Here is a 26,389-nt window from a genome sequence, read left to right as displayed (position 1 = left end):
CCCACTGAAGATGTTCAGCTCATAGTGTTGCCTTTACTGTTCCAATGATCAGATCAAAGCACCTGAACTATTATTACAGCATTAAAATCCCACTCCAATGGCATCCTGTGGTTGTTGGTAAACCCCTGACATATAGCAGTGATTGGATCAAATCTAAAGACTGGATTGAGATTAAAATCTTCCCAAGACAGGTAAGTGCTCAACCCAGTTTAAACTAAATGCCAGTCTAGGCAGTGGAATTAGCAGAAGCACCATTTTTCTTGGCAAAAGTTGGCATTAACTTACTTAGTGGGCATGTAAATCAGGTAGTCACAGCACCACCCTATCCAAAAAGCTGAGCCATGGTGCATAATGAGTCACTTTGCTCTGCTTTCACTTCATATATTAATACTAAGCTTAAGGGTGTCACATCCTCGCCTCAACACCAGTTCTCTTAAAAAAGAAACAGTCTCATAACATATTGCCCTGAGGAAGAAAGAAAAAAAGGTCAGCTGCCTAATACACCATCCCATTAAATCAAATGAGTATAGACCCGCACACATGAGGAACTTTAAAAAGATGGCGACTCAGTCTACATATCAAATAATTAACAATAATTCCCTCTCACGGGTGTGATAAAAAAATGTTTTTTAAAGAAATTCTCTGTGGGGGCTGGGGATGTGGCTCAAGCGGTAGCGTGCTTGTCTGGCATGCATGCGGCCCGGGCTCGATCCTCAGCACCACATACATACTAAGATGTTGTCTCCGCTGAAAACTAAAAAATAAATATTAAAATTCTCTCTCTCTCTTAGGAAAAAAGATTATGAAGTTTAAAAATAAAATAATAGCATTTTGGACCTGAAAGAGTTCTTTCCCTTGTGGGTTTTTTTTTTTTTTTTTTTTTTTTTTGCAATGGAGAGAGATTGTGCTGCCACTTTTAGAGCATTCTTATTTACATACAGTGGAAGAAAAATCCTATTAGTTTAATAGGGAAATCAAACAAGCGTGGAACTTGAAAAACTAAAGGCTATAATCAATAAGGTCCAAAACTGAGTTCTTTTTGTTCTTCTATAACGCCAGGGCTTCTTGGGGCAGGTCCAGGCACGAACTTTCTGCAGAGGTGTCATGGGGAAAGCAAGAGGGCACACCGGGCTCCAAATCCTACCCCTGTTACTTAATTAAATAGCAAGACACCTTGGACAAATAACCACCTCTCAGAGACTGTCTCCTCATGTGTAAAACTGCAAACAAAACAATTAGACAACTTTATACATCAGTGGACTCTAAATATTTTTTTATTCTATATCCTATTTGTAAAAACATACATATAAATGTATATATGGAGAGACATGTATGTCTTTTTTTAAATATTTTTTTTTCAGTTGCAGATAGACATAATACCTTTATTTAATTAATTTATTTGTTTTTATGCAGGGCTGAGGATCGAATCCAGTGCCTCACATGTGCTAGGCAAGCACTCTACCACTGAGCCACAACCCCAGTCCATCATCACATATGTCTTATAGTGATGACTATATAAGCTACAACTGCTTTTCTACTGTGTATGTTAATGAAACACATGAAATAAGCAGAAAAAATTCCATAATCAAATATATAAATATAAATATAAGTTCTGATAGACTCATCTTGTATCCTGATGGATCGTCTCAGGCACCTACAGAAGGCCCAGAGCCTGACACCCAACATGCATGGGGAGAAGTGACATCTCTTTCTCTAGCCTATGCCCTGCTGTGTACAGGAGAGAGGACAGCCAGCAAAGACCACCTGTGGATATTAATTTGTCTTTTCTCCCTCTCTGCCTTTTCTTGCAGTTCTAGGAGTCCAGAGTCTCAAGAATATTTAACCCTAAAAGACCCAGCTATAACAAAATCCTCCACAAGTAGCAAATCCCTGGCAAGTTTAGAGACTACTTTCTAGAGCCATGGAGATCTTTGAAAAACTACCTGGTACATCAGCAAAAGTGAGCCAGAGTGAGATTTACCAGATGAGTGTCTTGGCTGTCTGAAGAGTGTCCTGAAACACTGTTTGGGTGAAAATCTTTAACAATTAGCCAAAACAGCGCGGTTGGCTATAGCATAAGACTATGAAAGCACGTGCGTACCTGCTGGCGGCCCGGAAGAGGCTTACCTTCAGTATTTCAGGTTCTTTGATGTCCAGTGATCTTGTGTGCCAGTGTTGCAGATGTTTATGTGACTTGTGACATTTATGAGCACTTGGTGGTGTAAAAAACCAGATCATGCAAATTGCAGTCATGAATCCAAGGCCAATTCCCAGAAAGAGGCCGCTCATGTAGTAGGGGAGGGGCAGGATGAGGTACGCATAGACACACATTATAAAGAAGCCCAGCGTCTTCATAGGCAATTCTGGGTGCTGCGTGGCCAAGTCCACCTCGTCCTCACTCTCTGGAGCCACCCCACCATCTGCAAGCACCACTGGCTGGAGAGCGACATCTGGGGGCTTATCGGCTCTCCCCTCCCCCTCTGTTTCCAGGTCAAAGTCCTCAGTGTACAGTTCACAGAACTCCTCGTCTTCTTTGCTCACTAAGGCAGACAAAGAACACTTCTCAAGAACCAGTGAGCTGGTCTTCAGGCCTAAATCCTTCAGACTGCTCGTCTGGGAAACTCGCAGTTCTGCCTCTTTTGCAGGCTCTTCAGTGGTCTTTGGAAGGTCGCTCCTGGGGACATTGGAGTCACTGCTGTAACCATCCCCCTCAGAGTCACACTCCTCCTCCTTGATGCTGTAGTTGTTATTGCTTTCCAAGTGCCCGTTCAAGCTGGACAGATTGGAGAGTTCTGAAGCACTTGAAGATAAGGCTTTGGGCCTATGGCTGCCACTTTCTTCCCCTATAATTTTACTAAGGAGCTGAAAAGGCTCATATATGACTTCTGAAAGGCGTCGTTTAGTGTCTTCGATTTTCGCCTCCATTTCGGGCACTTTAAAAAAGGAGCGAGTATCAGAAGGAGAAGTCAGCGGGGAAGAAGGTGCAGTTTTGGAGTCTCCACCCGTGTTTCGCGGCTGTGTGAACTGCTTGAACAGGTGTAAGTTCAATTTGGAGTCGGGGGGCTTATAGGACACAGATTCCGACTCCTGCCTGGAAGTGTCTGTGGACAGAGACTTGACTAATGTCTTCATCAAGTGCCTGTGCCTTGGGGGGTGTGAGGATTCTTTTGGCTCCACCTCGATTGACAGGGACTTTACTAGGCTCATGAAGGGTTTTGCGCTGGAAAGGGTGGAGGATGAGGCACTGGATGAGAGGACAGGAGACTTGGAAGGAGAGGACAATGGGGAGGAAGAACTGGTTTTCTGCTCAGAAAGGGACGACACACTGGGAGAGCTAGCTAAGGGCCCTGACGAAGATGACCCTGGGGACAGAGCCAATGGCACTGTACTTAATACTTGCACTGCCGGAGCAGGGCACTCCAACAGCTTTACAGTGTTCTCAGAGATGGGCAAAATGGCAGGGGCCTGGGACCCAGACAGTCCATCTGCCAGGATAGGTGAGGTGGCAAGGCCCACGGGGTCATGACCACCTTGGGGTTCAAGGTAGAGGTCCTCCTTGGCTTCAAGCCCCGTTACAATGCTTTGGTCATCCAGTCCCTCTTCGAGGTACTCCCGGAACTCCTCCTCTTCTTCCTCCTCCTCCTCCCCAGATGCCGAGAAGTGAATGGCGATGGTGTCTCGGGACACGGACCTCTGCACGTGCACTTTGGGGGCTGATGGTTTTGGCATGTCAATGGTTTTCTCGGCATGGCGACCATTCAGACTTGTCATTGCTGGCTTCACTAGGGCTCAGGCTCTGTGAAAACAGTGAGAAAAACCGAAATCAGGGAGCGTTCTCTCCAAGGAGACGCTGCCATTTGTGGATGGCGAGCCCAGATGAAGCTCAGTTTAAATGGTGATCATTCTTTTATTTGGCAGACATTCACTGCTTTTCATTTCAACAGGTTAATGGCTTAATTTTCACTAGATTAATTTTAGTTAGGCATTCTCTTTTATAAGCAAACCACGCTAGTATTATAAATGCCACACAATCTGTCTTACTTCACAACATCTGAATAACTGCTTCCTCCTTTTTACTGGCTCCTTTCTATCAGCAATTCTTTACTGCAAGGCTTGAGATATTGGAACAATAGATGTTACCAGTATCCAGAAGCAAATGCAGCATCCTGGGGATTTTAATGACCTTGGAACAAAAATTTCACCACTGGTCGTCTGGCTGTAAAGAGCTAGCCCAGGGTGGGTATTGCTTCCCCTTCAATTTTCATTGCGATTCTAACTATTATTTGGCTTGTGGCTGCCAACACTGTGCCATCTTGCCATTACAAGTAAGTGGCAAAGTTTCCAAGTGTGGAAATCTGTAAACTAATCACCATGATTGGCTTCTTTATCTTCCAAATGATAGGCACCATAAGACCAAGGGGGTCAGGAGGAGATGATAGGAGGCCATGAAGACATGAGGCTTCAGAATAAAGCAAACATCTATTTTAAACTGAATCTATTATTCAAACGGCAGAAAAATTAAGTATTGATTCTATAGCCTATCACCAAACAAGAACTTTACCAAGGAGTGCAGTGAGACACACCTTCACCAGGCTCTCTGCCCTTTTGGTGCTAAGCAGTTAACTGGAAAGAAACAGACACCTGGAGAGCTGGGCATCAAAATACAAGACACTAAACCACCTCCCAACATCTGGTACATTTTAACTTTCTTTATTCACTTTCAACCTGCTACAGTTTGGATCTTAAATATCTCACAAAGGCTCCTGTGTTAAAGGCTTAGTCCCCAGCATAGCAGTATTCAGTTGTGGGGCTTTGAGGAAATGACTGGATCACGAGGGATCTGACTTCATAAATAAATTAATCCACTTATGGATTCATTGCTTAATGGATTTGGTGGGAGGGGCTTTGCTATAAAAGCAACTTCTTGGCTGCCATGAGGTGACAGCTTGACTCTATCACGTGCTCCCCACCATAATGTTCTGCCTAGCCACAGGCTCAGAGACAGAAGAGCCTAGGGGCCACGGACTGAAGCCTCTGAAACCAGGGGCCAAAATAAATCTTTTCTCCTCTAATTTGATTTTCTCCAGTATTTTGTCATAGCAACAGAAAGCTAACTTAACACATGGCCCATTTACTAAGCATTACACATTTTATCAGGCCTCTCAAGATGGAAATTAATACCACATTATGGACAGAGACACCATCAAAAGAGCTACAACCTAAGGCAGACTTCAGGAGTTCTGAGGAAAGCAAGGCAGAGTGCAGGGGAGGTAAGACACTCCCTCAGTCTTCTAAACTGATAGATGGGTGGTGGCAGAATTAGGAGAAAAGAAGGGACAAGGGCATGAAGATGAACATAGGCACCGTGTGGTCAGCCACCAGGGTGTGTTGTCTGTCTCCAGGACAGGGAGTAGATGTTGGGGGTCAGGAGGAGATGATGGGTATGAGAGAGGCATCATGGGTGAGCAGAAAGAGCATCTGTCTTGGGACCAGGCAACAGGGCTTCTGGTACTTGTTCCTTTCCCAGCTGAATCTATGGGGGCTTGAACAAACCAAGATCTCACTGTATAAAACCCAGCACAATACACGGATAAGTTATCTGCCACAGACTATCAACATTTTATTGCTTGTTTGTTCCTTTAATTTGAAGAGCTTCCACATTTAAGTCTTCTGCCACATATTCCTGTTCAAAGTTCTGGCACCTGATACCACTATCAAGAGAAAACAGAAGCCTTGGTGGGTGCAGAGGTGGAAACAATGACCCTGGATCATTAGAGTGTGGAAATTCTCTGGCAAGGACAAGAACACAGTGCCAGGGCACAGTCACAATGTGGACACGTCTGAAATTATACACTTTTAGTATCAAATACTTGACAGAAATCTTTTTTCTAAAAACTTTCCAGCCAAGTTTTGTACATGTTCACTCCAGACCCTCTGGCTCCCCTCTGCTTGTTGAACTCACGAAAACAGAACATTGCCCATTTGCAATTTGAGGGTAGGTGACCTGGGAATCAAGGCCCAAGTCAGGCCCAGCCCAAGGTTACAGTATGAAAACAGTTGTGTGTCCAAGAGCCTGTGGTCTCAGCAGGCAGGCAAGGCCCCAGGGGAAAAGCGGCACAAAGGCTGTTATTTTGTGTGCAAAGGCCACCAGGGGCCTATTTGCCTAAACCCATCCCACATAATCAGGGATGCCCTGGCCTGCCAGATCTCTAACCAGTCTCAAGGTCTGTGTCCACCAATAGGGCCTGATGGGGACAGGCAGTCTGGTTCACCATGGTTCCTACTATCTTTCTCCAGGCCTTAAGCAGCAGCTTCAGAGGTTCACACTGACCAAAGCTGACTACAATTCCTTCTTTTTTACTAAAACCAGCCACATGAGGCCAGAGTATCACTCTTCAAATACATGAAAACCTCTGAGCCTCTGTTTACTTATCTGCAAAATGAGACTGCTTCTAGGATCAAAAATGCTGGATCACTGAGGGTACTGGAACTTGAGTCCATGGCATGGTCTCCAGACAACCCTCAGATGGTCTCTTCCTCTTGATCCTCCCAACAGTCAGTCCCACAGGACAACAAGACCAAGTGGAAAGAGCCTATGACCAATGCCCTGGAAGATAATGTGGTTTATTCAAGGGCATAGCATTGACCACAGTGGGAGGACAACTGCACGTGGGCTTCTTGGATGCCCTGTCCACCCAGCAAGCTGCTTCATCAAGCATGTTGTGCATGCTCCTTATTCCTGCTCTTCCTGGTCGTGGTACGTGCCCTCTGAGAGCAGTCATGGATGGCTCCCCCATGAGCTAAGGGCTCGGTTTTCAACCAGCAGCATGTGACCAGCTGCAGAGAAATGAAGGGCCTCATTATCCATCTGACAATCTAGCACCATAAAAAATGATGAGTCTTTTGTCCTTTGCTACCAAACTCAATTATGTCCAGACTCAAAAAAAAAAAAAAAAAAAAAAAAAGAGATGACCTTTTCAACCCCTCAGGAACTGGAGGCAATTTCCTTCCCAACATGTCTTTTTCCAAAGTTACCAGAAGACACCTTGGAGTTTAACGCTGACCTCTGCATCTGGGGAGGGAACAATCTATAGCACATGTAGTCACTATGCTTCCCTAGAGACGATTTCCTGCCAGAGATGTGTGTAAGCATAAGTCTGATGTGATCACAGTGGTTGCTAAAGATTAATCATGTCTAGGCGCAGAAGGGATGGGGGTGGCAGAGGCAACATAGAAAACCAGGCCAGGCATTTGATGGCTGTGAGACAGGCTCTATTATCAGGCCCATCACTGTCCTGAATACAACACGTGTTTTTTAAATCCTCTAAAAAGTTCTGAAGCTTTGGCAACTGAGCAAGGAATGACCAGGTAGAAACTAAGGAAAATAGTAATATTTTCACTTCTGTGGTTGTACATGAAGTAAAGTCACACCATTTGTGCAGTCATACATGTACCCAGGGTAATGATGTCCATCTCATTCTACCATCTTTCCTGTCCCTATGCCCCTTCTCCTCCTCCCCTTTGCCCCATCCAAAGTTCCTCCACTCATTCCATGCCCCCTACCCTCATTGTGGGTTAGCATCCACTTATCAGAAAAAACATTCTGCCCCTGGTATTTTGGGATTGGATTACTTCGCTTAGCATGACATTCTCCAACTCCAACCATTTACCTGAAAATGCCAAAATTTTATTTTCTTTTATTGCTGAGTAATATTCTATTGTGTGTGTGTGTGTGTGTGTATATATATATATATATATATATATATATATATATATATATATATATATATATACACACCATAGTTTATTTATCCATTCATCTACTGAAGGGCATCTAGGCTGGTTCCACAGTTTGGCTATTGTGAATTGTGCTGCTATAAACATTGTGGCTGTGTCCCTGTAGTATGCTGCTTTTAAGTCCTTTGGATATAGACCAAGGAGTGGGATAGCTGAGTCAAATGCAGCAAAATGAAACTAAACCCCTATCTCTCACCATGCACAAAACTCAACTCAATGTGGATCAAGGATCTAGGAATTATACCAGATACATTATGCCTAATAGAAGAAAAAGTAGGCCCAAATCTTCATCATGTTGAATTAGGCCCCAACTTTCTTAACAAGACTACTAAAGCATAAGTAATAAAGAGAGCCTACATATTGGGAGCAAATTTTTACCACACTCACATCAGATAGAGCACTAATCTTCAGGATATACAAAGAACTTATAAAGCTTAACACAACATCTCCAGGAATTAGAGAAATTCAAATCAAACTAAGATTATATCTCACTCCAGTCAAAATGGCAGTTATCAAGAATACAAGCAACAATAACTGTTGGTGAGGATGTGGGGGAAAAGGCTCACTCATACATTACCTTTGGGACTGCGAATTGGTGCAGCCAATCTGGAAAGCAGTATGGAGATTCCTTAGAAAACTTGAATGGAACCACCATTTGACCCAACTATCCCACTCCTTGGTCTATACCCAAAGAACGTAAAGATATTTGCATCTGAATCCCTCAAACCTGTGTATATATTACTTTCCATGGCAAAAGGGTGAATCCAATATAATCACAAGGTTCCTTTAAAAAGGGAAGGGGAGGCTGGGGTCATAGTTCAGTTAATAAAGTGCTTGCCTCACATGCACAAGGCCCTGGGTAAAATCCCCAGCACCACGCACACACAAATAATAATAATAATAATAATAATAATAATAATAATAAAGAGAAGGGGAGACAGAAGACTCAGAGAAGAAGATGTGAAACAGAAGCAGGGGTTGGAGTCATGTAAGGAGGGGGAAGGAGTCAAGAAATGTAGGTGGCCTCTAGAAGTTGAACAAGCAAGAAACAGGCAGATCCCATACCCCAGTGGAATAAATGGAGGCCTGCCAACATCTTCATTTCAGGACTTCTAATTGCCAGGGTTAGGGTTGTAAGATAATGGATCTGTACTGTTTTTAAGCCACTAAATTGGTGGTAATTTGTTCCAGGCACAATAGGAATAGTAAACAGGGAGGTATGCAAGGTAGTCTCAATTAGGTGTTGATCTTTCTCCATTACTTAATCAGAATACATTATTCTTTTTAAGATTTTTTTTATACCTTTATTTTATTTATTTATATGTGGTGCTGAGGATTGAATCTAGTGCCTCACATATACAGGCAAGCGTTCCACCACTGAGCCACAACCCCAGGTCCCAATACATTATTAAAGAAGAGATTTAGTGTTGTGGACTTTAACAGCCACTGTCCCAACTACTTGAAAATACTGTTGGCTTTCTCTTTTAATAAGGATCTTGGGCCTCATTCCCTTTGTAATAGGAAGGAAAGCCTTGCACTACTCTAAAGGAAATATAGGTAAGTTAGAGGTGAAAGGAAAAGGTCCAAAGGAGACAGAAAATAAGCAGAGAAAACATTTTTCCAGGATCAAAGTTCACTTCTCAAGTAAAAGAACGAAGTTGGATTATGTAAGAGAAATAACTCAAAACGGATCAAAGACCTGAACATAAGACTAGAGACTACAAAACTTAAAAAAGCTTCATGAGGGGCTGGGGTTGTGGCTCAGTGGTAGAGCACTCGCCTCACACGTGCAAGACCCTGGGTTGGATCCTCAGCACCACATAAAAATAAATAAATAAAATAAAGTTATTGTGTCCAACTACAACTACAAAAAATAAAGATTTTTTTTTTTTTTTAAAAAAGCTTCATGATATTGGATTTGGCAATGATTGTTTGGCTACACCACCAAACAGAAAGCAAAAGTAAAAAGAGATTTTTATAAAATGGTCTACATCAAAATTTAAAGCATTTACATCAAAGGACACAACAGTGTAAAAAGGCATCCTACAAGATGGAAGAGAACACTCAAAAATTACATATTTAATAAGAGATTAATATCCAGAATATATAAAGAGCTCTTCCAACTCAACAACAGCAACAAATAACCTGATTTTTTAAATAGGCAAAGGATTTTAATAGACATTTCTCTGAGGAAGATATGCAAATAGCCAATGAATACATGGAAAGGTGCTCAGCATCACTAATTAAGGAAATGCAAATTAAAACCACAATGAAATTACCACCTCACACCCATGAGGATGACTGTAATTAAAAAAAGAATAGTACTGCTGGCAAGGGTGTAAAAAAAAATAGAACTTGTGCACTGTTGGTGAGACCACAAAATGGTGTAACTACTATGGAAAACCTGGTATGAAGTTACTCAAAAAGTTAAAATAGAACTGCCTTATGATCCTGCAGTCCTATTTCTGGGTATATACCTCAAGGAATTGAAGGCAGAGTCTTAAAGAGATTTTTCTGGACACCCAGATGCTTTTCAGAGCAGCATCATTCACAATAGCCAAGACGTAGAAGCAGCCCCAGTGTCCAGGGACAGATGAATGCATAAACAAAAGGTGGTTATACGCACACAATGAAATATTATTCAACCTTAAAAAGGAATGAAATCTTATCACATGCTCCAACATGGATGAACTTTTGGGGACATTATGTGAAGTGAAATAACCTAGTAACAAAAAGATAAATACTGTATGATTCCACTTACATGAGGCATCTAAAGTAGTCAAACTCACAGAAATAGAAAGCAAAATGGTAATTATTACCAGAGGCTGGGAGAAAAGGAAATGAGGAGTTGTTATTTAATGGATACAGAGCTTCAGTTTTGTAAAATGAAGAAATTCTGAAGATTGATTGCACAACAATGTGAATATACTTAACACTACTAAATTGTATACTTACAAATGGTCACAATGGTAAAATGTGTGTTTTGGATTGTAATGTGGAGGAGGAGCTGGGGTTGTGGCTCAGATGGTAGAGTGCTCACCTAGCACATGCAAAGTGCTGGGTTTGATCCTCAGCACCACATTAAAAAATAAATAAATAAATAAATAAAATAAAGGTATCATGTACAACTTATATATGTGTATGTGTGTATGTCTGTATATATATGTATATAAATTGTAATGTGTATAATTAAAATGTTTTTTAAATCTCACCTTTTAAAACTTTATAATGAAATAATTTAATACTTTGAGCTACTTATTATGCCAACTAAAACAATTCCATTAAAGAAAAAAAAAAAACTCAAAATAGCCAGGTGCAGCGGTGCACACCTGTAATCCCACCAACTCTGAGGGGAATCACAAGCTCAAGGCCAGCCTGGGAAACTAAGGGAGACCTTATCTTATACATCAAAAAAGAAAGGGCTAAGGATGTGCTCCAGGAGTAATGTGCCCCTCAGTTCAAACATCAGTACAAATAAATACATACATACATACATACATACATACATACATACCAACCCTGACAGTTCTTCAGTGTTTACACTTTAGTGTGGTTAAGCTCTAAGATAACAGATACAAATGTATTTATGCTCCCATTCTTTAGGTGAAAACAATGAGAGGAAAAAAAAATATTTAGAGACAAATGTACTCTGAACCTTAGCCTTAGCCAGTTTGTTTCTAGAAAGCAGAACGCCTCCAACTATTCTGTTGATGGCCTTTCCTAAAGTCTTCACCATCATTCTCCACTAAAAGGTACTATATTTGCAAAGAAGTTCCTCTAACACTGAGAAAGCAAAATAATGATCTGTTGCTTTAGAATTTATATAGGATTCTATTCTTTCCAGTCAACAAATAAGAAACAAATCAATGGCTTTTGCCTACTTGGAAAACCCATGAAGTTGATTTAATTTCTAGTCACCCAAAAAGGGTTTTTGCTGTTCTCAAATGATTAGCATCAGCTGCATGTGGTGGCACATGCATATAATCCCAGAGACCCAAGAGGCTGAGGCAGGAGAAAGGCAAGTTCTAGGCTGGTCTCAGCAACTTATCGAGGCCCTGTCTCAAAATAAATAAAAAGGACTGTGGGTGCAGCTCAGTGGTAAAGGCATCCTGGGCTCAATTTCCAATACTGTTTAAAAAAAAAAAAAAAAAAAACTACCCCAGTAACAGTACCCAAAGAGTAACTTTTTTTTTTTTTTTTTTTTTTTGTGGTACTACTAGAAATTGAACCCAGGGCCTCATACAGGCTAGACAAATATTGACATTGTGCATTGTGGATAATGAACTAATTTTAACCTTAGTTTCACTGAAAGAAAAAGAACACTCTACTTTTTGCAAGGCAATACTCCAAGGCACTTACACCTTACTTATTAGAAACTCACAACTCTTTTCCCATTAGTTATTAGGTTTGGAGACCCACAGTCAAGGCCTCCTACCCAGAAGGGTTCTGACCACCACCACACAGGGCTTACACCTCACACATGCTCTACCTCTAGGCTATAATCACAGCCCTTTTTTGTTTTTGAGACAGGGTCTCTCTTAGTAGCCCAGACTGGCCTTGAACTTTACAATCCTCCTGCCTTGGTCTCCCAAATACAGGCAATGTGTTACTATGTCTGGCTAAGAAAGGTTATCATCATTAATTAAGCCAGGAAAATCAGTCAACAATTTATTTCAAGACTACATACATGTTGGCATTTATTAGCTCAGAGATAATAAGCTCTCTGAATCTGGCTTCTGTTTTGTCTTTTTATTTTTGGTCTAATTTTTGAATAATAACTGCTCTTCCTACTCCAGCTATATGTTAAATAATACAATCCTGGAGTCCTACAACCAGGGCCATAAAAATATGGTTCCTTCCAGGGGCAGAGTTGTGGCTCAGTGGCAGAGTGCTTGTCTCGCACACGTGAGGCACTGGGTTCAATCCTCAGCCCAACATAAAAATAAGTAAACAAAAAATATTGTGTCCATGTATAACTAAAAAAAAAGCTTTAAAAAAAAAAAAAGAAAAGATGGTTCCTTCCAGGCCACTCTATTATCACCAACACACATTCTCGGGCTCCTCATACTAGGCTAGACAAACAATAGTGTGGCCATTATAATTACTATTTCTTTCTAATTCAAATGCTAGGATCAAGGCAGGAAGGGAAGAAAACAATATTGATTGGAAATGGAATTAGCTTCCAGATATAGAGAGGACCCCAATGTATCTTAAGAGGCAAGCATAGTGTGGAATACATCTCTTGTCTCATGAGCATCCTTAATCCTTCAAGGTCACTATTAAAATCGTTTGTTTTATAAAATTCAGCCTGTTAGACATGGGCTACCTCTGAGCAAGTTTGCATTTGGACATTTGATATCTAAGTGCCATCTGCTAGCTTGGGCTATGCCAGTCAGTAGTTTTAATCTGAAAACTTCTCTTGGCAGAGAGAAAAAGGAAACTACTGCAGAGGATGTCTTTACACCTCTTATCTGTATATTTTTTAATAGGAGTTGCTTTTATAAAAAGGGGAGAAAGGAAACTGAAAAACAATATTTTTCTGCCTCAATGCTGCATAGGAAACTGAATTTGGTCAAAACCAACCGTGGTAGGAAAGTCTGATTTTAACCTAAAAATCTCAAGTACATCTTTATAGCTATCCCTTGATTCATTTAAAGTCAATGAAGCAGCTAAGAATTGCCAGCAGCCATTCTAATCTGTTAATATTCCACCTTACAAACAAAATCAATATTGACATTGTAGATAATGAACTAGTTCTAACCTAAATTTCATTAAAAAAAAAGGAAAAGGAAAAGACAAGATGCTACTTTTAGAACAAGCAATCCTCCAAGGCACACAGATCTTACTTGTTAAAAACACACAACTCCTTTCCCATTAGTTATTAGGTTTGGAGATCCACAGTCAAGGCCTCCCACCCAGTAAGGTCCTGATCACCACATATGGCTTATATTACTTATAAACTAACAGGACCACCCCCTTCCTCCATTGCTGGGCCTTCTAATTGCCAAGGAAAAAAAGTACCACGTCCCTGAGGAAAGAGGAGTTCAAAAGCATCAATATGAGCAGAACTGTGCTCATATAAATCTTAATTTGAAACTCCTACATTCAAGTCTTCTGCCAAACATTCTTGTTCAAAGTGCTGGCACCTGATACTAAGAGCAAGTATTCCCTAAATGTTAGCTGTTCTTGTATAAGCATTTCCTCAAGTCCATAAAAATTCTTTCATGTTATTTTAATAGTTATATAGCAGGAATATTCCATAACATGGCCATTTCATCAAGGATACTTTTGAATATTTTTATTACGAATAATGCTACTACAACCCTGGGCATGAGGCTATACACAACCTTAGCCTGCCCCTGATGATTTCCTCAGAAAATGCTTCTATTAATAGTAATTTGCTCATTTGAAAAAATTCAAAAATAGAGGTAAGAGAAAAGTAAAATTCTCCTCCTCTCCACAAAATCTACTATTTAGAAAATATCCTTTGAGATATTTTGTTTGCATTTAAAAATGGGCATACATTACATTGTCCCTGCTTCTACTTTTGAATGAGAGCACACACCGCTTTGTTCTTCATTTTCACTTACTGCTTCTTGGACTTCTTATGGCTAGACAGACAGAATGATGGATACACATGTGTATACACTTTCTCTACATACTACAGATACAGACTTTACTACATAGACTTTACTACTAATAGACTACTTAACATTGCTTTATTGATAGAACTTTGGGTTCTTTCCTAATTTCTACCATTAGAAACAATGTTTCCCAGACAGGCTTATGAGTGCTTATGGTCCTGTGCTTATGAGTGAGTTCGTGGGCAGTAGAACTTCCTAGAAGCAGAAGAGAGGCAGAACTGCTGGGTCAAAGGGGACACACACTTAAAATTTTGAACTGATCTTGCCAAATGACTCAGCTTAACAACACCATACAGAAATGTCTATCTTGAGTCCTCAAGACTGAACATTATTTTTTGTCTACCCACCCAGAGGCTGGGGAAAAGGTATCACACTCCATGCTTTATAGTCGCTCAGTTGGCAACTCCGCCCATCTGCTTCTTCTGTTACTGGCCCCCATTTATATTTCCCATCCAAGGGCTTTCATTACCCACCTTTTGTATCAGGAATTGTATCAGGAACATTCTATCTATTTTGTTTCAAACATTTTCCCTCATCTCTGATCAGTCTTTTAATTTTATGTTTGTTTTTTAATATGCAGTTTTATATTTTGAGTTATTGAAACCCTAACTCTTTCTCTATAGCTTCTGGGTTTTAGAGCTTCCTGAGGAAAGCTCTGTCATCCCATTAGCATAAAAGCTGATATTTTTTAAAAACATTCAAAATAAATGTAAAACACATATTGCTCTGTTTTCTGTGCATGGGTCAAAATTTTCACTTTGGAAAAATTGGTATGGATGATTATTTCTCTATATTTTCTAGTTACAACAAACAGTTAAGTGTTTGGATTTTTTTTCCTCCTAAAACATATTAGTAAACTAGAAAGCCTAGTTTATGTATCTGATTTCCATTATTATCTACTGTTCATTCAACATCTCTAAATGAGGGAAGTATTTCAGATTAATTCTCCATAAATTGAGAAAACTCTGAGAACTTAAAGGCAAAGAAGCAGCTTCTTTTTCAGTCAGAAACACCAGCTTTTATACAAGAATCAGCAGATTTAACTTTGATATAGGGCAGTAATATCTGCTAAGTATAATCTTACATCAGAATTCTATTTATAGATAGGAATCTGAGGCCCAAGAAGATAATTTTTTAAAAAATTGGGTTTGAAGTGGGTGTGTGCGTAGAGAAAGTAGTGGGCGAGAAAAAGAGAGCAATAGGGCGAAGGGGGGAGAAGATGTGGTAGAGGCTTTGCCCTGGGGGACTTGACAAGCTGGCTGGCAGAGGCAGGCGGACAGCACAACCCAAATGAAGGATGAAGCACGAGAAAGGAAGGTGGCAAGAAACACAAGGCCACGCTGGAGGCCTGCAAGGTCAGCAGCTACTGCATTCCTGGCAGAGACACAGCCCTGCCCTGGCCAGTGGCCTCCCTGCAGTTCCTCTGAGAAGAAGTACTTGCAGGCCCCAACAGAGGCATTGTCATCTAACTCCACCGCTATCCTGGATTGTGCCAGGAAAGGCTTGAGATGAGGGCGGCCTAGTGATGAAGTGACAGGGCAAAAGCTCCACCCGTGTGACATGTTGACAAGATTCAGTTAATGGTAGAGTCAGTCACATACCAGTGAGGCCATGGTCAGCAGAGGCAGGAGCTCCAAGGAGGACAAAGCCCCTGAAATGACGGCAAGGAGCATACCCGCTTCATCTCCCTGAGCTCTAAGCTCAGGGATCCTGCTCCATTGTCTTCAAAGAATTTTCCAGAAGATTCTAAATTCTATCAGAATAGAACATACTTATGAGTTCTTTCCATTTTGCCCAAGTTGAAATTTTTGGCAACTTGTAGAGTCAAACAAAGGAAATCCAGGTGATTTCAGCTGACTAATGTTCCTGACTACTATCATGTCAAAATATTTTCCAAATAATATTCAAACAGCTCATCTCACATTAACAAATACTTCTAGACCTTCCCAGCTGTCTTGTTTGGTCCAGCTACAGAAACATCCCTTCCATCCTCTGGTCACAGGTAGAGAGTTGCTAAGCCTACTAGGAAAGAGATGCAGATAATCGGTACCTATACGTGCAAGGGTGACAAGAACAGGCATCAACCTGGCCTCCTCAAGCATCTTGCACCCCACCCCTCCCATACCAGGTGACTCTGTCTTGGTTGCCCCTGTTCTGGCTGTGACGATGGGCAGAATTCCCAACACCGCAGTCATTCCTTCTCTGCACTAGTATCACTTCAAGCACAAACACCCAATTTCATCCTCTCATGGATTTGAACTACACCTCCTCCTGGTCCCACCACCCTGGCTTCTTCTGCAATACCCTGCTAAGCCCTACTAATGCCCTCTCACAAAACAAACCTCCTCCTCTTCTGCCTGGCTTTTTTAAAAAATGAAGAGGACAGCAAGGTAAGATAAGGCTGGCCTCCTTTTCAAGAGTTACTTTCAGACCAAGTCAGCTCTCCGTATCACTCATTAGCAATACTGTCTACTGCCCACAAAGACATCAGTAGCCCCCATTCTGGGCCTAAGTCACCCCCAGGGCCAGGGATCTCCACCCAGCTGGGAAGGTGTGGCAAGGTCTCACCCCAGCCAGTATGCAGGCCAGTCCAGTTCTGATTGTGTAGTTCAAGCCACCCTGTTGTTTCCAGGAAATTCCTCAATTATCTCATTGATTTCCTAGTGTGATTCTGGGCTGTGACTGTCATACAGGCCTCCAACTTTACCTCCCTCCTTTCTCTATGTAAACATAAGACCTTGACCCCAGCTCACTGGAAAGGTGGTAGAGTTGCCATCTATCTCCCATACCAACTATATACACCTATCACTGTTACCATCCTCTTAGGAATTGTTCCGTCCATTCCTCTCCACTTCCCACCACACACAGACCAACCAGCTCCATTCAGGCCTGATTATAAACTCAATACATCCATCTGCCCATCCCAACCTCACCTCCTACTAATTCACTCTCATCTATCAGAGGACTGCTGCTCTTCCAGTCACAAAGGTCCCTGATCCAATGGTCCTCTCTGGTGCACTCTTCTGTATCCTCTATACGTCTTTAGTTAGGATGATGCCATAAAAAGAATGCTAGGTAGGAAGCCAAAGACCCCGCAGGTAAGCCAGACCCTTCTCCTTGGAGTCTGACTTCTATTTCCAACCCAGCCCAAGGACATGAGTCTGCTTTTAGTCATATGTGAAATCTGCTCACTCAACAGACCCTGGAAAAGTACAGAAGAACTGGCCCTGCTGTCCCAGACACAGGAGCCCACACCATGCAACAGTGTGGTCACAAAGTCCCTGAGCACAAGAATTGTCCTAGGAAGAGCTGAAGATAAACCTGGCCACAAGGAACCGGAAATGACTTCTAGCATCACCATCATCAGGCGTGATGATCAGGCATCAGAGAACATGGGAGAACATCACATTCGTCTAGAGACCAGAGCACACATATTGCTTCCAGTTTGCATGTATGGAACCAGGTGGTCACTCTGCAGTGGGGGTTAGGTGGCAAGGTCAGAAGAAAAAGCAAGCTACCTATAGCCAAACATCCCTGAGAATCTCTTACATCTTCCACAAGGTACTATATAGCTGCTCCTGGTGACCCTGTGGAGTCACTGTTGTGTAGATTTAAGTATGAGAAACTTAGAGGCAGGCTGGAAGATGGAAGGGAAGGAAAGAGCAAACACAGGCCAGCCATTCTCTGCCCTTGATAAGATCAACAAACCCCACGTGAAGGGATGTACTCTGGGGTTCCTGCTCGCTGCAGCATTTACTCTACCTTGTTTTAGTATTAAGCTTCTGTAACTGTAAGACATACTAACAGACGTGTTTGTTGTGAAGATTCAGTTAAAAGGTGCTTCGATATCTGAAGTGAAGTAAGTTGCATGAGAACACTACTGCACAGAAAACCTAGGTAAGAATTTAGGTTCTTCTCAGCTGCCATGAGCTAAGCAGCCTTTCTCTGCTGCCCCCTTCTATTATGATGTTCTGCCTCAACTTGGGTCCAGTGCAATGGAGTCAGCTGACCATGTACTGAACTTCTGAAACCATGAGCCCAAAATGAGCTTTTATGCCTATAAATTATTCTTGTCAGTTATTTTTTCCGCAGTGATAAAAAAGCTGACTAACTCAGGGAGCTTTTTACAAAGAAAATCCTAGGGCTGGGTGTGTAGCTCAGTGGTACAGCATCTGCTTAGCAGGTATGAAGAGCCCTGGATTCAATCCCTAGAACCATAAAAAAAAAAAAAAAAAAAAAAAAATGAACCAAAAGAAATTCCTGTCATCATAGCTTAGTGTTGCCTTTCTTTATAAAATGAAAGAATACAAAATGTACTCCCCCCACCCATTACTGGATGTTTAACCCCAGGGGTGCTCTACCAGAGAGCCACATCCCCAGTCCTTTTCATTGTTTGAGACAGAGTCTTGCTAAATTGCCCAGGCTGGCCTCAAACATGTCTCAGCCTCCTGAATCACATAGCATGCACCATGGCTCTTGGCCCAAATTACTCTTTTGTGGCAACTTTTAAGTTCAACATCATTTCTGTGAAATTATCATTATTGTTGCATATATCACTAGTTCATCCTTTATCACTGCTATAAAACATTCTCTTATATAAATATGTCATAATTAAAAAAAAAAAAGAATCCAGATTATAGCTGGGTGTAGTAACACATGCCTGTAACTACCCAAGCTACTCAGGAGGCTGAGACAGGAGGATCACAAGCTAGAGGCCAGCCTCAGCAACCTAGCAGAACCCTGTCTCAAAATAAAAAGTAAAAATTTAAAAAAGGAGGGGCTGCTGGAGATGTAGTTCAGTATTAGAATGCTTACCCAGAACATGCAAGGCCCTGGTTTGATCACCAGTACTGGGAGGAACAAAAAAAACTTAAACTCTGAAATTAAATGGACCCACTTCAGCTCCCAGGTCATTTATTAGCATGTAACCCTAGACAAGTTCTTGCCCAAAGCCTTTTTCCTCCTATATAAAATGGAAATAACAATGCCAACTTCATAGGGGCTACCAGGAGAATTAAGAAACAACACTTAACAGATGTAAGCAATTATTATTATTGGCATCCGCAGCAGGCCCAAGCACATCATTTTTATCATGCCGGCTTGGCCTGTGGACGCACAGCATGTAATCAAGGATCAAACAGACAGATTGTCTACAGTCTTCCCTAATCACCAGAACCGGGCTGTCCTGTCTGACTTTAGGTTTAGCTCAGGCAGCTGTGACCATTAAGAAAGACAAAAAAAAGGACAATGTAGAAATATGGAAAGGTCTGTATGTTACAATACATAAGAGGAAAAAGCAAGAACTTGGGAAGATGTGCTTATATAGAACACAAATCTGCACAATCAATAGGACCCCAGGGAGGCTACAAAGACCCAACAGAGATAGTTGGTGTTTCTCTATGTAACTGTTATCTTTGTTTTTGTGCAAAGCTGGTTAAAAGGATCACTTTGTAAATGAGGGCACTGGGTGAGATCTGTAGTTAGACCAAATTCTTTTTCTGTCCTCTCCCCTTGTTGGCCTCATGTTTTGTAAGACTCTAAAAATGTTTAATGGAAATTAATTAATCCACTATTATTTTTTCAATACTAGTCCAAATTTTAATCAACAATCCATATATTTATAAAGAGTTCATAACATTATGAAATCAAATCAGTGCCACAGGTGTGATAAGCACAGCTAAGCAAGCAAGAAACAACCAGTTACTTAATTTTGATAGTCAAGGGCACTCACATTCAAGGTCAACTTCATTCTAAAGGTAGTGAGCACATTCAGTGGGTGGAATGAGACCTGATGCCAGCTCCAGTAACAATGTCTAGAGTTAAACCAATCCTGTTTCAGAAATTCTGATTATGTCATCCACAACCAATCATAACTTGGAATCAGCATGAAACCATAGTTGCAATTCCAGAGTTGCAATTCCAAACAGAAGCAAGGAAAGTTGAAGGTTTGGGTAACTTCTGTGTCCTTAATCTTGGGTAAATGTATAGTTTCTAATAAGCCTTCTGAACCACTGAAAATCACTCCGACTCCCTTGGGTTCCTTTGCAGATGCCAGGTAGAAACCACAGCTCCACTTAGCAGTCTGCAGGTACTGGGGACTGAACCAGGGCACTTAACCTCTAAACCACAACCCCAGACCCAATATTTTTATTTTGAGACAGGGTCTTGCTAAATTACCTAGGGCCATCCTAAGTCCATACGGCTGGCTTTGAATTTGCAATCCTTCTAACCCTCTAAGCATGTGCCAATTCATCCAGCTTGATTGATCATTCTTAGTCATTATTTTCTTTCTTTTTTTGTATTGGGGATTGAACCCAGGGGTGCTTAACCAGTGAGCAACATGCCCAATCCTTTTTATTTTGAGACAGGGTTTCTCTAAGTTGCTTGGGACTTCGCTAAATTGCTGAGGCTGGCTTTGAACTTGGATCCTCCTGCCTCAGCCTCTTGAGTCACTGGGATTACAGGAATGTGTCACTGTATCTGGTTCCCAAAGGTCAGATGCATTTGGGGATTGGGCAAAGAAAAAGTGTATCAGAAAATCCTAGGAACCATTTTAGTACACAGGTGATCCAGCCATCTCTCCCTATCCCAAGGCTTATTATAAGAAGTTACATGATTTGAAAAAAAAAAAAAATCTCCAGTAATCAAAACCATGTATTTTATACCACCACACTCACACAAAATCATGCATGTCCCAGTGACCACTCTGGAATTGAGACTTACTAGTCGAAAACAACATGTATTATCTGGATGTACTATACTTACTTAAAACACACACATGCATACACAGGAAGAAGTGATGGAATCCAGGAATTCAGTAGGAGGTTCAGTACCAACAATTCCTGGTCAATCTAGTCTACACTCACACTCCAAGGCACCACTTCAGAGGCAATTACTTTGTAACAGGCTATTGCCCTGGAAGGCCTATCTCCCTCAAGGTCATTCATTTTGAATGAGGAATCAGAGGTGGGCAGCTGCTACCAAGAACACAGGGCACAGACCATGTCCTGCTCCGCATCTTGGCTGTACTTGTCTGTACAGTTTGCCCTTTGAGTTATGGCCTCATCTCCTGGGGCCTATTCCCAGCCCCTAAACCATGCCTCAGAGGTGACAGGGAGCCGGGGCAGTCAGGAAAGTCTGTTTCACTGCTGTCTCAAAGGCCAACTGCAGGGAGGAAGGCAGAAATAAGGAGTAAGGAAGGAATGCAAGTGGAATGAAAAAGAAACCTTGATGCATAAAAGAACAAGAAAAAGCTGCTTCTTGGCAGATCAGAGAAAATAAGCACAAGCATTTCATAACCAGAAATATGAGTACCCGGCATGGAACCAAACTGTCGGATCTAATTCTGGAGGTGCTATAAACCCGATGGCTAGATTGGGGCTCTAGACAACATTTCAAAGAAATGAACCCTGTAAAATTGTGATCTTGATATTTTCTGTTCACAGGTCCAATAACCGCCTAATAGCAGTGTCCTGCACTTTCCAGATTAGTGCCGAGTGTCACTGGGCTATTTTCTTACAGTTTATGTGGGTCCTCAGTGAGCGCTGTCTGCCAAAGCAAAACACCAAATAGGTGGGGAGCTTCCTGGCCAACTGTGCACAACTAGGGCTCATTAAATATCACTCAGACAACTCCACACCCAGATCATCCTCCCTGGTACAGCCAACATTGGAGGCTAAGTAGAAAAAGCCAGGCCCAGGAACACCTCACTGGGTCTGGATTTTCTGATCTGTCAGGTGACAGCCACGATGGCAAAACCCCTCCCTATTCAGGCCCTTGGGAGGAAGAATAAATGGGACAGCACTTTACAAACTGTGGCATGTAGGTACAGTGGGAGGCACAGCACCAGCTACTCCTGGTTCCTACAGTCGTCTGACCTACACTGCTTCAGATGCAATGGCAATGACAGAACAGGAAGGTGATAGACAACTAGCCACACTGCCCTCTCTTCTCAGATCTCTCTGATGGAGTAAAGTGTACCACCAAAAAAATAGTTCTTGTTCTCAAAAGACCCTATCAATTTGTCAGTTACTCTATTCAAATAAAGATGTAAGATGGCTTTTTTCTTGAGAAAGTACAGGGGTTTTGTATTTGCTTTTCAAAAAACTTCATGATTACCATTTTAATTTCTGTGAAGCATACCATATGTCTTGATCATCATGTGACCTTCTCAACCCAGACATCTGGAATCAGTGTGGGAGGGGAGGCCACAGGCCACTTCCCACGTCCAAGTACAACATAGTTCTGATCTGTGAAGATTATCCAATTCTGAATCGAGAGGCCAGCCCAAGTGCTTTACCAACACTCTCTCATTGACACCCCACACTCTGTGAGATGGGTATTACCATCTCCACATTTTGTAGATGAGGAAAGACGCAAAGTGGCTTAACGGGGCAGGGCTAGGACTCAGGCTCCAAGGCTGTGCTCTTCACCGCTGTGCCACACTACCTCATTCAGCTATTTCCACTGACAAATCAATCTGGAGCCATCAAAAACTTTCTATGTGTTCTGTGCTCCAGGAAAGAGTTTCATCCACTCAACAGTTACTGGGCACATCACTTTAGATAAAGACTACTCTATGTAGTGGGAGGATCAAAATTCTGTGAGAACTTCAGTCTAAAGAAAACTCAGGAAAGCACTCAAAGATGCTAATATCAAAAGATGCAGTGATTCTCAAAACAGGCTATGAAACACTATAGACTATACTGTCACAACACCTAGAACCTGTCTGGGATAATTAGGAGCCTACTGAGGGTATGTGCCATAGCGTGAAGACTTCTTAGAGAACGGTAATCCAGAGTTCTTAGCAAAAAGAAACTGCCCTCCCTACTACCTACTCTATCCTGCCTCTCTAATTCACTGTATATATAACATCATAAATCTCCCACACATCCTTTTTTTGTGTTATGGGAACATATTTCCATCCTTGGGGGAGTTGGTAATAATTAGCCTGGGGCATTACTGGGACACTGTGAGAGGCTACATTAGATGAGCCTCCCCACCAGTAGCAAATATTCCTCCAGATCACCATGATTAGTGACTATTCATGACTCGTCTTCCCTCTTCTTTGGTTCTCTAAGTTAGCTTCTGCCATAGATTTTTTCCCTATGTAAAGTACTCCATGAAATGTTAATCTAAATGGCTCTAGGCCCTCCCACCATACAGAAATTAATTTCAAAAAAATAACAACTAGTTATAAACAAACTCTTCTTTTCCCCTCAATTTATTATGTACATAAAACAAGCATTTGGAATTGATTATAGATCTAAGGCTCTCTTCATCTCACAATTTATTCACTGCTACAGGTCTGTCTGTACAAACACTTTAATGTCAGCCAAACCTTTCCAGTTGGACACATGACACTGAAGCTCTGAGAGGGGAAGCAAGGCTTTAACATTCAGTACTTGTCATTTGTATCCTGCTTCACAAAGCAGTACCCTACCTGCCCTCAGGGAACTTGCCAGTGGAGAGAGAGGATCAAATAATCAATGTCAGAGTCAGAAAGGAACAAGAAGGGCTCCAAGAAACCAATTAATTTCAATTAGTTTGTGTATCTGTCACAGAAGGACACCCCTGCCCCCCCCCCCCGTCCCCCTTCTGGTGGAAAATGGGCTGAAATCTCAGGGAGTCTGGATTGGCTCACCAATGGTGAAAGTGTGTGCATTCCACAAGAGGGAACAGCATCAGCAAGAACCTGTGAATGGAGAGGGACAGGGCCAGTCATGCCAGTCCTGAAAGGCCACAATGAGGATGTAGACTTTGTCCCAAGAGCAATGCAGAATGACTGAAGGGTGACTGCATGTGATCTGGTGGGAGGTGTGGAGGGGCATACTTTGAAAAGCTCACTCCGGCTGTGTGTGGAAAACACTGAAAAGAGGCAAGAAGGGGCCAGGGAAAGTCAATTAGGCTCTTAAAACAAATTTGGTGAGACCATGGTAGCCTGGACTCCAATGGTGTGACAAAAGAAAGGATTTGAGAAAGAGTCAGGAGACATATGCATGGAACTTATGGGCTGGACGGGACAAAAAGATGAGAGCATTGAGGACAAGCCCTAGGCATCAGGATTACAAGACTGGAAGAGAGAGGTACCATCACCGAGATTGGGAATCAGAGAAGGATCAGGTTTAAAGGGATGTAGTAGGTTCTGTTTGGAACATCTCAGAGTATGAGATATTTGGTGATCTCCTACTGTGCATCAGAAAGGTGTTCAAAGCTCTGGGAACTACATGTCCCCTGGACAGGAGACTAATGGATCCTTACAAACTATCCAAAACCAGTAGAAAGGCAAACCTGTTGAATGATAAAGTTTTTCTTGAAGTCATGAGCTCCAAATAATACTGTGCAAGCAACATATATAATAAAACCATTTCAGAAATTCTGCCCAAGTTCAACTTTTTGAAATACATCTTTCAAGAGAAATTTAAATTTGACATTAAAAAAAAATCTTCCAATTTTCTGGAATCCTGATTCAAACTAGGCAGCAAACAAGAAACTTCAAAGTGGAGGAAGAAACATAACTGTTCCCTAAAATGAGCGAGGACAGTCCCTGCATCACCCAAACAGCTCAGGAGTACGCACTAATTCACTCAATTTTGAGGTAAGGATTGGAAAGGGAACATTCACTGAAGATTTGTGTCCCAGACACTTCAAGACACCCTCCCATTTGATCTCTGTGATAGGAATTATACTATTTCTCAAATAAGGAAAGTGAAGCAGAGAAATTGAGTAACTTACCTGAGGCCTCATTACTAGTAAGGACAGACATGGGAATCAAAAAGGTACAGGACACCTTTCACCAATGCCTGTGACCATGAAAGGAAAGCAGCTGGCTGTCTGGGTGCCAGTCCTCTACCTTGGAGGGCAGATATTATGATGCTTATTTTGAAAAGTTTTTTTTTGTTGTTATTGTTGTTACCTGCAATTATTTGTCCTTAGCCTAAAAAATAATCCTAATTGTTGAAAAGCTGTTTTTCCCAATTCAATTCTCTCTGCTTCAGCTTCTAAAGAGTTTCACCTAGTTAGACATGGTAACCTGTTGAGGGCCACAGCCAGTCAGGATGACGCATGGCATTTTGCCAGAGGGAATGGTTAAGAGGTGAGCCAGCGAGACACTGAGATGATGATGGTTAAGTTAAACTGTGTATTCAGTTGTATATAGACCTTTGCTGTCTGGCAATAGGGCGGCTCTTGGTGCCTCTAGCAACCGCTACTTTGGAGTTCCCATTGAGTTCTTGTGGGGTTCCGAGAGAGTGTGTGCAGAGCCCAGTGGAGCCCGGTGGAGGGTGAGGGTGTACTTTGGAGTTCCCACTGAGTTCTTGTGGGGTTCCGAGAGAGTGCGTGCAGAGCCCAGTGGAGCCCGGTGGAGGGTGAGGGTGTTCCCGGGGAGCGTATGTGTGAAGTGTGCTGGTGGAGTTCAGGAATAAAGAGTTGCTGTTTGAACCCACAAGTGCTTCGTGGCTGCTCGGTTATTTGTGCTCAGCCAGACTGCGGCAGTAACCTCCACCATGGTTTATAAATTTTAGTTATACTGTAACCAGGGATTATGTGTGTGGAAACAGAAAATATTCTATCATCCTTACAGATGGCAAGCGCAAACACTACACAGAAATGGGGGACCAAGTGAATAAAATCATGATAAATGACAGGGGCACCAACTAGTGGCACATTGATGACAAGGTGTTAAAATATAAGCAAATGCCTGATACGCTGGAGTGATATAGAGCACACCTTTGGTCTTTTATACATACTTATGTAAGAGTATGTGTGTGGTGTGTGTGTGTAAGCCTGCACATGCACACCCATGTTTAGCTCTTTGTAGATGTTTCAAAGCTTACTATGCCTCCAAGTACCTGTAATAATAGGGCTTCTCAACCTGCCGTAGCTCAGACATGGGGCAAGGTGATTGAGGTGGCAAGAAGGCAGAGGTGGGAGTCTCAAAGGGAGGAAGG

General features: G+C 42.0%; 1 protein-coding gene across 3 annotated transcripts in view; it reads right to left on the bottom strand.

The window, feature by feature from the left end:
• Positions 1 to 26,389, bottom strand: part of Tex2 (testis expressed 2) — a 110,477-nt gene that overhangs the window by 63,685 nt on the left and 20,403 nt on the right. For all 3 annotated transcript variants that reach the window (XM_076871141.2, XM_076871143.2, XM_076871142.2), the window contains exon 2: positions 2,128 to 3,796. In XM_076871141.2, the coding sequence (XP_076727256.2) occupies positions 2,128 to 3,771 (1,644 nt within the window). In that variant the 5' untranslated portion in view covers positions 3,772 to 3,796. The remainder of the gene's footprint in view (positions 1 to 2,127; positions 3,797 to 26,389) is intronic.

This window comes from Callospermophilus lateralis, chromosome 11 (genome assembly GCF_048772815.1).
Source record: "Callospermophilus lateralis isolate mCalLat2 chromosome 11, mCalLat2.hap1, whole genome shotgun sequence".
NCBI lineage: Eukaryota > Metazoa > Chordata > Mammalia > Rodentia > Sciuridae > Callospermophilus > Callospermophilus lateralis.
This window is presented reverse-complemented; position numbering and strand designations above follow the sequence as displayed.